Here is a 16,601-nt window from a genome sequence, read left to right as displayed (position 1 = left end):
TGCCCTCATACTCTCATTGATGCATGAGATATACTGGTGGATTGAGTGGAGATGTTCAGAATGTCCTTAGAAGAAGTGACATTTCTCATTAATGTCACAGGGTATTTGAGCTCCCAATGTAAAAACAGAAAGGCCAGTCTTCAATAGACTGGCTGGTCCAGACAAGAAGTGAACAGAAAACATTTGCAAATGGCCACTGCAGTTTACATTTGAAGGTCTGAGTTCCTTGCCAGAAAGAAAACATTAAGCCATCATCTTTCTTAATATACAAGAGAACCCTAAAATACCAAGGATTGTATTGCTAAGAGTGACATACCACAGTAAGGAAGTGAATTACACTCTCCTTTATAAAGCACTCTGAAAGTTCTTCCTGATATAATAAACCATGAAACAGAAATAATAAGTATACCTTTGCTATACAGTAGAAATTGACAAAACTGTAAATCAACTATAATGGAAAAATTAAAATCTTTATTTTTAAAAAGGAAGTATCTGATATTACATGCTAAGCATGGATGAACCTTGTATATATTATACTAAGTGAATATTTATTTGGGGGGGAATAGAGCTTATGTTGATTTAGCACATTGGAAACATTTTAAAATCTTACAATATTACAATAAGACTTACTAGTTCATGAAACATGCATATTTACATCATGATATATTTTCTGAAAAGCAATTTTGATATTCAGGTTTTATCCTTATAAGTAGCTTCATGGACAAATATATACACTGACAATAATTATGAAAGCATGACTCAAACAAACAGATATACAGGCAGACAGAAACAGACAAAACTTTTTTTATAGCTGAGTAGTATTCCATTGTGTATATATACCACATCTTGATCCATTTTGGTTGTTTGGGGAGGGGAAGGGAATGGGATGGACTGGGAATTTGGGATTAATAGATGCCAACTGCTGCATTTAGAGTGGATAAGCAATGAGATCCTGCCATATAGCATGGGGAACATATCTAGTCACTTGCAATGGAACATGATGGTAGATGATGTGAGACAAAGAAAAAAAAATATATATATATATGACTGGGTCATTTAGCTGTACAGTAGAAATTGCCAGAGCACTGAAGATCAACTATAATGGTAAAAATAAAAATCTTAAAAAAAAACAGGCAAAACTGTTTGATAACAGGTAATATCAGTCAAAAGAGATGATATATTCCAAAGCCTATGACCATATATATGTATGTATGTATGTATGTATGTATGTTGGAGCCCGGGAAGAATCAGTATTACTGGGCCGAGGAGGCAGTGGTCAGTGTTTGTTTGCTAGAGTAGATAGAAATTGGAAAGCACAATTTTAAGCAGAAGGGAGTCACAGAGAATGGAACCCTCAAGTCCCCATCATCCCCAAGCTGATGACTAAATTTTATATGCCCAAAAGCTAACTCCAAGTAACTTAGTATAAAATGTCAGCAAGAAGGCTAAGGATTGTGGATTTCATCAGCTGGCAATATAAATTAGAGTTCAGTTGGAGATCCCTTTGTGGCTCAGTAGTAATGAAACTACTAGTATCCATGAAGATACAGGTTCGATCACTGGCCGTGCTCAGTGGGTTAAGGATCCAGCTTTGCCATGAGCTGTGGTGTAGCTCTCAGACACAACTCAGATCCCATGTTGCTGTGGCTGTGGTGTAGGCTGGCAGCTGCAGCTCCAATTTGACCCCTAGCTCAGAAACTTCCATATGCCACAGGTATAGCCCTAAAAAGTAAAAAAAAGGAAGAAATAAATTAGAGTTCAGCCTTGCTCAATTCAGCCTGAGCTCAGGAAGAGACAAATCCTAGAAGTAATGACAAAATTGAGAAGGTCCAGCCATAATATAAAATCTGTATAAAGAGAGTAATCAAAAATCAAGTGAAACACTGCTGGTAGGAATGTAAAATGGGTGCATCTCCTTTGGAGAACAGTTTGGCACTTCCTTACAAGATTAAAAAAAAGCTGCCATATGATCCAGTAATTAAACTTCTAGGTGTATACCCAAGGACAAGTTTATGCAAAAACTTATACAAATGTTCATAAATAGAAGTGGAAACAAGCCCAAATTTCAATCAACTGATGAAAGAGTAAATACAATGTAATATATCCATACAATGGGATATTATTTGATGTTAAAAAAGGAAGTATCTGATGTCACATGCAAAGCATGGATGAATTATATTATGCTAAGTGAAAGAATTTGGGCTCAAAAAATGACATCTTGCATGATTTCATTTTTAGAAAATATACTAAGTAGGCAAATCTATTTTAAAAATGTAGGAGGAGCTCCCATTGTGGTTCAGTGGGTTATGAACCCAACTACTATCCATGAGGATATGGATTTGATCCCTGGCCTCACACAGTGGGTTAAGGATCTGGCGTTGCTGTGAGGTGTGGTGTAGGTTGCAGACATAGCTTGGATCAGGCACTACTGTGGCTGTGATGTAGGCCAGCAGCTGCATCTCCAGTTCAACCTGTAGCCTGGGAAATTCCATATACTTTATGTGGCCCTAAAAAAAGAAAACAAAAGTGGGATTGTGGCTATCTAAGATTGACAAGTTTGGGGAAATGGACAGTGGGGAAATGGACAGTAACTGCTAATGAGTATGGGATTTCTTCTTGAGGTGATGAAAATGTTCTAAAGTTGATTGTGGTAATGATTGCACAACTGAATATATTTAAAAACCATTGACATACACTTGAGATGGGCAAGTTGTATCAATAAAGATATTTCAGTCTGTAAAAATGAGTGAGATATTCATAATTGGTAAATTTTGCTAACTGGCGTATAATTATTTGTACAATTTGAGTCACCCTCCATATTTTTTAACTTTCAAAATAAAGTTAAAATAAATACACAAGGATATTGACTGGGATGGAATTTAAAGTTTAGATTATTTTTTTAGTCTAAGTCTATTGTGTTTCTACATTTCAGTGTCTTTTAATGTTTCTAGCATTTTTAGTTCAACTTGAATTCTTGAAATTCCAGTGTCATCATATCACATTCACTTGGGATTTTACTCTTGGTCATTCTGGTGTTTGAGTGGTTTAAATCTACATTCCCATGGTGTTTATTAATTTTGTAGAACAGACCACAAAAATAAAATGATCGTACAATTTTAAACTTTGATGAAGAAAGGGCTACTGGTCTAAGAAGGCCACTGAATATCAAGCAGGATTAGAAGAACATCTGTAGGTATCAAAGTAAGATACTTGCTGATGTAAACTGTTGAGAACCAGTGAAATAGACAGAACTTTAAAAGCAACCAGAAAGAAATAGTAATTATATGCAAGGCAAGAATGCTAAGAATAATGACTAACTTATTAAAAGTAATAGAATCCACAATGCAATGTAGCAAAAATTTAAAGGTCTAAAAGGAAAGAAAAAAATTAAAACTGTCAGATCAATCTATATTTCTATAGCAAATTAAAATATTTTTGAAAATAAAAGTGAAATAATGATATTTTCAGATTAAAAAGAGCTAAGAAAATTTGTTTCCAACAAACTCACACTATAAGTAATACTTAAAGGAAGTATTCAGTTTGAAGGGAAATGATAGCACATAGAAATTAATATCTATGCAAAAGAATAAAAAGAATGTCTGGAAATGGCAACCAGGGCTTAATATAACATATTTTTTATATTTTACTTTTTAATAAATAAATGCTTAAATAATAAATGTTAGCAATGTATGATGCAGTTTATAATATAGAGAGGAGGAAAATACATGACAAAAATAAAGTTCTACAGGCAAAGGAAATTATATTCCTTTAAGACTATTACATATAATTATAAATATATTGTAGATGATTATAAAATATATAATATTCATTTAATTTACAGTATAGTAGCTTAAGGATGATGTGTATTGGGATATTTTTAAAAATATGCAATTAACCCAAAAGATGGTAAGAAAGCAGAAACAAGTTAGGAAAACAAATGGGGCAAAAGAAAATGGTAGGCTTGAATCTAAGTATATCACTAATTTTCTTTTATATGAAGGTACTTAACATTCCAATTAAATGTTTAAGATTGTCAGACTGGAAAAAAAAGCATAAACTAACTCTGAGCTGTTTATATAAGAACTGCATTTTAAATGGAATTACACAGAAAGCCTGAAAACAAAAGGATGGAAAAAGATAAACTATAAAAACACAACCATAAATGAGTTGGCATGGGTAAGTTTGCATCTGGCAAGTTAAACTTCAAGCAAGTAGTAGTATTAAAGATAAAGGGTTATTATGAAACATCAATTAACAAATATAATTGGTCATGCACATAATGCTTGCATAGAAATAAGTGAAAACATTGACAAAGGTAAAGAGAGAATTTTTACAATGGAAGATGTTTAATATTCTTCTTTTAGTAAGAATTGGAACAAGGAGACACACAAATTGTAATGATAGAGAATCGAACAATACCATTATCATCTCTATCTTAGATTGCAGAATACTCTACCCTATAACTAAGCAGTACACATTCTTTGCAAGTATTGACACAAATTTACCAGAATCGTTTTTAAAATTACAGGTTTTTTTCCCTAAAGCCATTAATACACAATAGCAACAAATCTTGATTGTATTGATAGAGTAAGAACAATATAATATAAACTTTGGGAGAATACAATTTTAATTTTTCCAAAAAAAAAACCTTTTGTTTTTAGAAAGTACTGAGAGAGCTGAAACTTTCACAAAATAACAACGTATAAATATATTGCTTCCAACTGTAGGAAAAAAGGTCTCCTTCCCCTTAGTTTTGCCAACTCACTTATTCATTAATCTTGAATTCTTATTTTTGCTTCTATTGTTTAATGTATAGTTCTGACTGATGATTTATAGTTATCACATCACTAGGAAATTCTGGCTAAGAAATGGAATATTTGCTGAGGAAATTACACTAAGTATAAATTTAATAACATATCTAGAGTGAATACAATTACCTTATGAAATCAGTGTAAAGAAGGCTGGACATTTTTTAGAATATCTTTCTAATACCTTTTCCATGAACACCACCACCATAGCTATAAGACCACAATGCAAGTTATAAGGATTTACTGTGGACAAATTACAAAAGGTTTGCATAATGAACATTTAAATATTTGTGATAATCTGGTAAAAATGTCTGTGTTCACTGGAATAGGGAAACATGGCAGTTCTTAAGTTAACGAATAAACATGATTAATTTGAGACCAGTTCATCTACTGACTCTTTTTTTTTTTGATTCACACATTGTAGGTGTGAAGATTTTTAAACGAATTGAGTAATAATATAAAAGGCTAAAATCCACATTAAAATACAATCATAACTTTACAAATAAATACCCAAATGCAAATGTCATAATTTGGTATGTTTTTGAAAGAGAAGTAGTTTAGATTTTTTAAAATGGAAATGACCAATATGCACCCAGAGCTTTAAAATTAATCATATCTTTGACTCTGCAAATTTCAATTTCAGTAATTAGCCTAAATAAAGTACATTAAAAATATAAAATACAAGGTTGTGTGTGTTTGTGTGTGTGTGCACACGTATATAAAAGCAGAGTCTAAATAGAACAAATTATGATTTTTTTATATGATATAACATGGCATGGCTAATATTGACCTCTTAACAAAATCTAAAAACATGGCATTGAATGAGAAAGGCGAAATAAAATGTGTATAAACAATATAAAATCACCAGTGTTAAAAATATAACTAGTAAGTAAGTAGAAGGATGTAAACATTTTAACCTTATATTGGTGGTATGATCATAGTTATATTTGATTTTTTAATTATTTTTAAATTTTCTATACCTAATTTTTATAGGTAGCACAAATTACCTTTATTATAATGATAACGATAACTATTGCTATTAACAATAATGATTGTTTGTACTTAAATAATTTTCCTCATCCCTCTCCCTGTGCCCTCCTGAAGAATCTACTACTTCTATTTGTTTCTTTTTTCTTTTCTTCTTTAACATTGATGAGTCTTTAAGGGTGGGTTTGATCCTCTGCAAGTTTTGAAGTAGATGAAGAGAATGTTGGAGTATTAGAAATAGTTTAAAAGCACCAAAATCAATGGACGATATCAGGAAAATCACACATATAATTTGCAATAATTTTTTATCACATTTAATATTTTGGGCTGGTTTAACATTTATGTGTAGTCTAGGGAAAAATTCATATTTTAAAGAAAACATTTATAAATGTAGTTATAATTCCTAACTCTGTCAGAATTTTTGTAATCTTATTTTTAAATTCTAAATACATGTTTGAAATTATTTATATTAAGAAGGTGGTAGTTATTTTGGAGTGAAAGTTGTTCTAAAGTATGTTTGAGGTCCTAGAGCAAAATGGAAGGGTCTTGGCTAAAATGAAGGCTCTCGAATAAAACAAATATAGGAATGAAATCAAATTTAGTGTAACATGTGTCAGGAAAAAGAACTATGTTTTTTTAAGTTTTCTCTGCTCTTTCTATTTTAGTCTCAATCTCTCAGGACCGAAATTAATTAATACTCAATAAAGATCTATTGAGAGAGCAAGTGAATATTAATTTTGAGTGAATATATGATGTCAAATATTTTGAGGAAAAAAATACTAATTCAAAGCCCAAAATTCTCAGATTCTAAGAGCTAAATTAGTACACCAAAATAGTTTAAATGTGTTCTAAATAAGGTTTTGATAGATGACATCATAATTTTGACAGGAAATTCTATCTGGGGAGAATGAAGATGGGCTTTATGTAGGAGGATACATTTGATGTAAGACTTAAAAAGCAGAGAGAAGACATGAGACAAGAAAAAGGGTTAGACAGTTCCTAGAAAAGAGACTGTGAACATAGTAAGATAGAGGTCAAATATCTGAAAAAGGGAAGATTTCACTTTGCCTAGAGCTAAGGCTACCTAATTATGGGAACACAGAGACATAGGCAGAAACATGCAATATTAAACACTGAATTCTACTTAAGTAAATTTGAGTTCTTTTTCTATATACATTTTGTCCAAGAGATTGATATCACTTAAGAAACAGTGTGCAATATGTTTTTGAGAAATGAAAAATAACTTCAAGTGAAAAGGCTGTTTCACTTGAAGGTGCCATGATGTGGTAATACAGTACTGGCAGTCAGGGGATCCTCAGTAAGAATTAAATGATAACACTGTATTGTAAAAGTAGATTTTTCTAGAACTCAGTATGAAATAAGCCTTTGTAGACTATCCAGAGCACCTAAACGAAATACTTAATAATTTTCACATACCTTCTTAGTTTTAAACAACCAACCTACAAAGAGTATTTTGGGATACAATGTGCCCATAAATCAGAAGCAGCTGCTATATGTACTGCCTTGTAAGTGATGACATTCTAAAACCTTTATAAAGACCATTTATTTAGATTCTTGAAAAACACCATAATATGGTATAAAAATTTATCAAATATCCTTCAGGAAATTTCAGACTTTATTTCTGTCTCTGTACAAATCATATTACCATACCCTAAAAGCCTATAAGAAAATTGCCTGTCCAAGTACATTATTTTATATATGCTTGGGGGAAATATCCATATTTAGTGCATAAATAAACATACAAAAAGCTCAAGAGAGAATCTCCCCACTGTTCGATTACTCAGTAGAGTATAAACCAAGCTTCTAACTATTTGGCAGTTGGTACCTCTGTTTTCCATCATTTTGTTAAACCTAGACCAATTGTATCCAGTTGTAACCAAGAGTTTCATAAAGTTAAAATTCCTTTCCTTTTTTTTTTTTTTGTCTTTTTGCCATTTCTTGGGCTGCTCCCGCGGCATATGTAGGTTCCCAGGCTAGGGGTCGAATCAGAGCTGTAGCCACGGGCCTACACCTGAGCCACAGCAACGCAGGATCCAAGCAGCGTCTGCAACCTACACCACAGCTCACGGCAACGCCGGATCCTTCACCCACTGAGCAAGGCCAGGGATCGAACCCGCAACCTTATGATTCCTAGTCGGATTCATTAACCACTGAGCCACAACGGGAACTCCTTTCCATTTTAAAACTCTGATTATACTTTTGATTATCTCAGCTATGGAGTAGTAAAAGTTTTTGAATTAAAACTATGAAAAATTGAAAGCTAATTCTATAAAAAAGATACCTTATCAAATTTAGATGAGGACTATTTATAGGCAGTTCCACAGCACTACATCAGTTGTCCTCAACAAAGCAAGTATAAATGCATACCTATGAATTAAAATGCAGTGGTCAATTATTTCAAAATTATTTTATGAATACTAATATTTTCCTTAAAATATAATAAATATTATCTTTATAACATTGTCTCTCCATGCAATAAATGTGTTTTAACATCCAGGTACTAAAGTAAAATAAATTCTTCTCAGTTCTCAATAATTATAGATATATGTTCGGTCAATTATTAACCCATAACAGCAATGATTTTTCAACATCTAGATCTAATGTGCAAAAAATAAATTTCATATGAAGTTTTTCTAACAGAATAGTAGGAGCCTTTGCTATGCCTTTGGGGGGGGCACTTACTTTTTAAAATCTGATTTGTAGTTGATTTGCTTTGCTTCTTGTTAAATTTATTTTAATACTTCTTTTGAGCAGTATTACTATTCTGCCCCAGTAATTTAGTCGCATGTGTCTATGAAAATTACAGAGAAGCTACATGGCAGTTTTTATGACTTTGTAATCTTCTTGAGTAAGAAACAAATATTTCCCTTATTATAGAAAACATAATTAGTAAACCTCAGATTGAATTATTGTGAAAACAAAAATTACTGTTAATTTCAATATTTCTTACTGTGTTGTATTACAACATCTAAATGACATAAGAAAATATTCTACAGTATTTCCTTATAAAAATATTCTCTTTATTCATTCTCTTGGTCCTCCAGTATATCCTGACAATGAAAGCAAATTGATCATCCCAGACTTGTACTCCACTCACAATGACAAGAGCTTTCAAGGGTACTCATATCCCTGTGTGTAAAATCAGCTCAGCATGGAATCTGAGGTCTTTCATAGTAGTGGTCTAACCTCATCTCATTAGGTTAGCTTTTGTGTATAGGCGTATGGCATGTGAGTGTGTGTATCTTTTATCGTGCCACATGCAATCCCATCTTCTTGAATTTATCCACATGTAATTTTTAATTTTTTTACTAGCATTTACTGCTTACAGACCCAACTTCCTCCGTAATGCTAGAAAATATCAGAAAGTTGAAGAAATCTTAATGATGAATTTAATTTAACCTAAAAATAATCTGAGGTTTGGAAAGTTTAATTGATTTATAAATTCTGTGCCATTATTGAAGGGCACAGTCAGAACTAAAACTTGTAAATTGTATATTTGTGTGTGTACATGTATTAAATTTTACTGCTGCTACTTTCTTCTAAAACTACTTCCTTTAAATGAAACCATAGATTTTATATCCAAGGATGAAACATCCTTCCAACTTTATACAATTTTATATCACCTATAAATTAATATATTTTACCATTTTTTGTGATACCTATCTTCTGAAAAATAAGGGAAAAAGGTTATGAAAAATCTCTTTCCACTGGAAGCTCCTATTCTTTCCTAATCTTGGTGCCTAGTAAATAAAGTAGATCTTTACCTCACACAGGATATTACCAATGCAGTGTGTCTTAGAAGACAGGTTTGAGTTTACCCAGGACCACCAGAGCAAGGCTGTCAAAAGGACAATCTGTATGGTGTTTAAGAAATTAAACTGTCATCATAACTCATGTGTTTGCCCAGGTTCAAGGGTGACAGCTTCACAAGCCTCTGTATTTACATATGAATAATTATGTCAAAAGGAGAGCAGGTTAAGAGAGAATTTACAGACCCTTGAGAGCTTAATAAATGCTAAGGAGTAGTGGAATCACATTTACAATGAACTAAATATGTGGTGGGTGGCATATCTAAGACAAGACCCTATTACAAAACAGAGAAAGTATTTTTTCCAAAAAGTAGTCTTAGTGTTTTATTTCTTTTAAGGTTCCTTTTCATATGAACATTGTTTCCAGGGATAATACAAAAATAGTTTTGACAGACTGTTTTGGTTTGAACAACCTCATTAAAAAATATTGATTGTTATAATGGGTTTTCTATTTTGGTTTCATGATCTAGTTGTAAAATAGACACAAAAAGTTACATTCTATCTTGTCCATGGCAGAAAAGAGGCTAATTTCCCAAGACCAGTGATAAAATATTTTATGAAAAGTAATTCAATAAAAATAGGCACACACTTTTACTATTTTTGACAGACTACAGAATTAAAAATAAGCAAGATGGTGCAAAACATCTAAAGCATAATGTATATTTTTAAATGTCAGTACAGTAGTGGTGGTCAATTAAACAATGTGCACTCAATTTTTAGAAGGAACATTTCTGTTTACAGCTAAAAACAAGTGCTTATAGTGGAGCTTTGATTGCCTTAGGATTACAAGTATCTCTTTTTATCTGTATCTATTCTTCTGTATCTGTGAATCTCCAAGGATGAATCCCTTTGTGCAAGGCCCTGTGAACTGAATGTGGCGTTTATATACTGCCTTAGAAAAAGAATCATAAGGCAATTTCAAGTCCTTAGATACAAACATTTGTCAGTTGAACTTGTAATATCCTGATGTTAGTTATTAACTATAGTGTGAAAAGTGATGTTAAATGAGGGGTACTGGAGAGTGCCATATGACTAACCTGAGGAGAAAGAAGAGGAAAAAAAGAATCAGCAAGTAAATTGTATGAGGCAACATGAGTATGACCTATGGAACCAGAGGAGAGAGGTATCAAAAGAAGAGGAAATAATAGGTTTCCAAAAAAGGAAAAGTATACCCTCACATACAGAAAATGAAGAATTAGGCCAAGATTTTTGCAATTTCACAGATAAATGCATGTCTGATTTAATAGCAATAAGCATGACTTTTGTGATATTGGCTACTTTTCTTGTTTTCATTTTTGGTTGATTCTGTCTTACTTGCCTGATGTTGCCAGTGAGTCAAATACTGTTTATACCATTAAAGGCGCTTCTAGTGTCTTGTGCCAAGAATAAAAAAATAAATATATGATCTATGAGTGCTGTGAGTATTAGTAATTACTTATCTTGTTTTATGCTCAGACTTTAGAAACTATCTCAGTATACACTGGGCATAAATTGGGGATAGTTCACAGTGAACAAAAAAATTATTTTATGTTTGGAATAGAATGAATGAGATTGGTCAGGGGAGGGTAGATAAAAAGACAATTCTGGCCCTCAGAAAGATCCTTTCACCTATTTCAAGATCCAGAAGAAGAGAGGGTAATAAATCTGTTTCCTCAAAACTGGATACAAGAAGAGAGTAACATCTTCCTTGTTGCCATTTGCTCTCAACCACTAATGAGCAACTTTTCACTTGCTCTACTAAAACAAAATGAAATCTAAAGGTAGTGTCTTCTTTCTGCTTCCTTTCTCTTTTCTTCCTCATTCTGCTTCAAACCCTTTGTTCTAGATTTCAGGCAGGAAGTAGTTCAGTTTGACTAATTAAGAAACGAAAGCATCTAGAAGTATTAGAATATATTTGTTTTTCATACATAGCATATTATTCTTAATTCTCACACATTATTCATCATCAAAGACCAATATATTTTAGTAAATTTTAGTATATTACAGTTGCAGTTTTCTTTGCCTCATATAACACGTTATTATTTATCTATGGCTTTAAATTTCAAAGAAAGTTTGCTTAATCTTTTAGATTCACACACACATAACATTAAATTATATCTAGCTGACTAATTAATAGTTAAGTCCACATATTAGTTACTTTATTTTGAGGCTTAATATGGATACTGACCTAATCTAGCTACCTGAATGAATCACATTCCCGACACTATTCTCCAAAAGAATTTGCATTATCATGCCTTCTGCATATTGTTCATTAGTCACATGTTTTAAAATCATGATTAGAAATAAGGAGAGTTGCTGTAAAAAATAATTATCACTGGATTTATCATATAAAGATTCTTACCTTGCCTACATATTGTGTGTCTGTACCTGTATACTCTTCCAACAAGAAGAACTGATTCCACATCCAGCCACGCTTGGTACGGTGTAGGATTTTACCCTCATCTTGTGTCAGACTCACTATCCTTTCATTTGGTAAATTACTGTTAGCTTTTTCTTGAAATGGGATAGCATCAATTGTATGAAACATATAGGTCCAGATGAATAGTGGTAGGCAATGATAAGTCCTCATTATCTGCAGCTTCAGCAGGAAATCAAATTCTATGTACTGTCTGTTTCCCTGAAAAGTATTGGAAGAAAAGTGGTTTATTAGATTGTGTTTCATCTTCACATAACCTATAAATTGTATAAACTTTTCTGAATGTTATTTAAATGTTATAAATAATATATTATAAATACATTACATTTCCATGTTACAACAGGGAACTCTCATTAAAAACTTATATATCATACATATTAGTAGGGAAACGTATATAACACAAATAAATTAAACAGGAATTTAAGAGCTAATTTTACGACCACTGCATTACAGCATATAAATGTGAGTATTTTTTTAATTTAAAATATAAAGTATTTTAATACCAAGTAAGCTCTGTTATACACCAAAGATCATATTGAGTGTTCCTAAATTCCTCGTCTAATAAAAGATGATATTTACATAGTAATATAGATATATTTTAAAGAACAATTTTTATATAATAGTTGTAGTTCATAATAAGTTAGCATTCTGCTATCATACAAATTCTTAAGTTAATGTTTTCATCATCAATATCATCATCATCATCTACCCTGGTTGCTCCCAATATAGCCATTTACATATATTTATCCATAGATAACATAATGGAGAATGTTAATTGCAGAGTAGAGAATGGATGCCTGCTATGGTACAGAACTATTGGCTTGTCCAGCTACATGTACCCAAATTTCCATACCTTTTTTTTTTAATGTTCTTACTTAACAAAACACACCTCTGTGGCCACAAATCCACACACTATTCCATAATGAGAGAAATCAATGTAATATCATTTTTTTTCCTGAAATTTTGAGTGATGATAGTTATTCTTGATGAGAGGAACTTTCACATGCTGAGGTATGATGAAGTCATTCTGGCTTGTCCATGATTTAACTTGAATTTAATGCTAACTAAAAGTCTATCCATGGCCTGTTGAACATGCTGCACATTTGCTTTAACCATTTAAGAAAAGAATGCATTTAAAAACCAAAATGGACTACCTCTGCCCCAGTCATCCAAAATGGATCTGGGTGGCCATCATAGACATGGTTTTAGACACATTCTTGTACCACTGAGAACTTGAATTTCCTGAACTATATCTGACTCAAGGGCACCACCAGCCACTAGGCATTCTCAAAACAACATCTGATAGAAGCTGCAACATTATGGTCTCAAGGTCTCCCCTTGTAACTACATAACCACTTTGGAACCAACTAATCCTTATTTAACTAGCATCCCTACTTCTTCCCAGCTCCAGTCCTAATTCCTGACAGTTAATGTAATTTTTTTTTTTGTCTTTTTGCCAATTCTTGGGCCGCTCCCGCGGCATATGGAGGTTCCCAGGCTAGGGGTCTAATCGGAGCTGTAGCCGCTGGCCTCCGCCAGAGCCACAGCAACGCGGGATCCGAGCCGCATCTGCAACCTACACCACACCTCACAGCAACGCCAGATCGTTAACCCGCTAAGCAAGGGCAGGGATCGAACCCGCAACCTCATGGTTCCTAGTCAGATTCATTAACCACCGCACCATGATGGGAACTCCAAGTTAATGTAATTTTTTAAAGCATAAAGGTTTTTGCCTTAATAATCTTCCCCCATTTTGTAGTCTGGTGGAACACAATTCAAATTCTTGAATCTTTGTGTCCCAGGGTATAATCCCCAGTTTGGCTCACATAAAACTTTTTATTCTAATTATGAATAATTTATTGATTTTTTTCCATTGACATTCTTATTATAGATTGCTATTATTTTTGGCAATTTTATGTGGCTTTAGTTTAATCCTGTAAACTACTGGAAATTGGTCAATTTAAGCACAACTGATGTAGAATTCTGAAATAAATGTCAGAAAACTGCAATATCAAGTAATGGTAACAAAAAGAGTAAAAGTACTAGCTAATGGCCATTAGTTCAGAATACGCCCTTCATTTTATTGATCAGTGCTTGTGCAGTAGAAAATGTGCAGGCAGAAAATCTCAAGAATAACTGTTTTGATAAAATACTACAGATTCCTTAGCTGACCACACTGGGTACCCTGGTTTCTTCCCATGGGGAAATTTTTCTTTTGGCCACCATCCTTGCAGATTGCTCTTGCAAAAGAAATCGAAGAGCAATCTTCATTTCCTGTGGTCTGCTCTATGATTTCCACTTTAGGTAGAATACAAGCCTTTAAGAAGAATAGTCCAATCCTATTAGATGGATCCAGAGACTTAGGCAGAGGCTAGGATCCCAAAGGCTTCTATAAGCTATAGTAAGAAATTTGCTTTCATTTCCAGTGCATTGGAAAGCAGTTGGAAGACTTTAACATGCCATGTTTAGAAAAGATCAACCCTTATATAGAGTGAAAAACAGGCTTAGAGGATAGGAAAGGATTTGGTTAGAGGGGAGATCAGTTAAGTCTATCAATCCAGTCCAGAAAGTGATGACGATGGTGGTTTGAAGTGGACACCGACACTCTACTCAGGTTTCATTTGATTCTTTAATGTGGACACATACACACACACACACTACATGCACTACAATTTTTGTGTGTTTTTTTTCTAATGACCTGCACCTGCAACTCTCTTTGGAGGACTTCCCTTGGCTACGGGAGCCATTTTGCCTACAGGCACAGGGAGCCTCAAGTGCTTGCACGTTTATAATTTTCTCCACAGAATCCCTGAGCCTTTGCTTAACAGGTGCAGAAGTATTTACACTAACATGCTATTTACATCCCAAAGCTCCCCTAAAGAATCATGCTGATGCTAGAACTTAGACTGAAATTATACCCTAACTTGGATTCTTTTTCCTATCCTGCTTTCCCATTCCCTCCCTCACTTCCTGACCTGGAAGCAATCTATTAACCAATCATTTGCATCCAAATCCTCGCCTCAGGGTTGTTTCTGGGGAACCAGACCTAACAACTGGGTAAGACTTGCATATTCATATTCAGAAAAGAAAATACTACCTACTCATGTATTGGTTATAAAGGATTAAAAGAGAAATAAAATATAATTCCTACATTATTTGTGAACTGGCTAGATGATTGTGCCATTTTTGAGTGCCAGTTTCATCAGGGGAAAGGACAATCTATTAGAAAATTATTCTTGGTCAAAATAAAGAGATTTTATTTTATTTTTATTTATTTATTTATTTATTTTTGCTTTATAGGGCTGCACTCACAGCATATGGAGGTTCCTAGGCTAGGGGTCTAATTGGAGCTATAGCCGCTGGCCTACACCACAGCCATAGCAATGCTAGATCCAAGCTGCATCTGCAACCTACACCGCAGCTCACAGCAATGCCGGATCCTTAACCCACTGAGGAAGGCCAGGGATAGAACCTGCAACCTCATGGTTCCCAGTTGGATTCGTTAACCACTGAGCCATGATGGGAACTCCCAAAATAAAGATATTTTAATGCTGCTACTACTAATGGCATTTCAGCATAATTAGTAACAGGAAGCAAAGTGATTCACTGATCTACTAATTTCATATAATTCATATATTTATGACAAACTTTTAAAGTATATTCTTCTGTAATCCTTTATATCAATCATATTATTTTAAGGAAACTGAGGCAAAAGAGGTTAAATGACTGTACAAGTTTATATAAACAGCTACAGAAAGACTGAAAGTTAAATCCAGGCACTCCCTTGTACTTGGGCTGTACTGCTCCAGAAATAGCCTGTGAACACCTGTGATGCTGGCAACCAACATTTATTCTAACTTGCTTTCTGTGTTTTAGGCAATTGGCTGAGTCTTTTTTTTTATTTTTAAACAATGTTTCTTTAACTCTCCTTGCAACAATATTACAAGGAAAGCATGACCAAATTACAGAGAAGGTTAAACTGAGTCTTGGCTTGTTGAACAAACTTGCTGATATGGCAAAATGGTAGGCAACTTTGGGAAAGTGGAAGGCATCCAGGATTTTAATTCTGTGGGACTGAAATCAATGGACCTTATATTCATTGTACTGCTGTTAAGTAATATTGCTTCATATGTGCCCAGCTGGAAGCCTCCTTCATGTGTCTTAAGTGCTTGCCCAAATCAAGGTCTTTGCTTTACTCACATTCAGACCTTGAATAGTCTTACTTGACTCACCCATAGCCAACTCCTTCTCATTATTCAGTTCCTAAATCATATTCTGCTTTCTTGCAAAGTCTTCTATAACAGCCTTTTCAAAGAGCTTACCCAACTTCAGTCTCTAATGATTTCTTTGTTAACATCCATTTATTTCCTTCATATAACTTACAGTGATTTTAATTATCTTTTTCATTTAGTGCATTATATGTTTATTGATTGTTTCCTTTAGTTATAATGTAACTTGTATGATTGTGGGATATTTTGCAAATCACTGTATCTTGCATGAAACAGCTGTTGACATGTAATACATACTTAATATATATTTGAAAAATTATTTGATTGGTTT

The 16,601-nt window shown here is 33.4% G+C and overlaps 1 protein-coding gene across 2 annotated transcripts in view; it reads right to left on the bottom strand.

The window, feature by feature from the left end:
* Positions 1-12,194, bottom strand: part of LOC125111892 (cadherin-9) — an 87,010-nt gene extending 74,816 nt beyond the window's left edge. Inside the window, exon 1 of one of the 2 annotated variants that reach the window (XM_047754044.1) lies at positions 11,967-12,194. In XM_047754044.1, the coding sequence (XP_047610000.1) occupies positions 11,967-12,194 (228 nt within the window). The remainder of the gene's footprint in view (positions 1-11,966) is intronic. The other variant, XM_047754053.1, reaches the window with a different exon arrangement.
* Positions 12,195-16,601: the final 4,407 nt, after the last annotated feature.

Source organism: Phacochoerus africanus, chromosome 1 (assembly GCF_016906955.1).
Source record: "Phacochoerus africanus isolate WHEZ1 chromosome 1, ROS_Pafr_v1, whole genome shotgun sequence".
In the NCBI taxonomy this organism is placed as follows: domain Eukaryota; kingdom Metazoa; phylum Chordata; class Mammalia; order Artiodactyla; family Suidae; genus Phacochoerus; species Phacochoerus africanus.
This window is presented reverse-complemented; position numbering and strand designations above follow the sequence as displayed.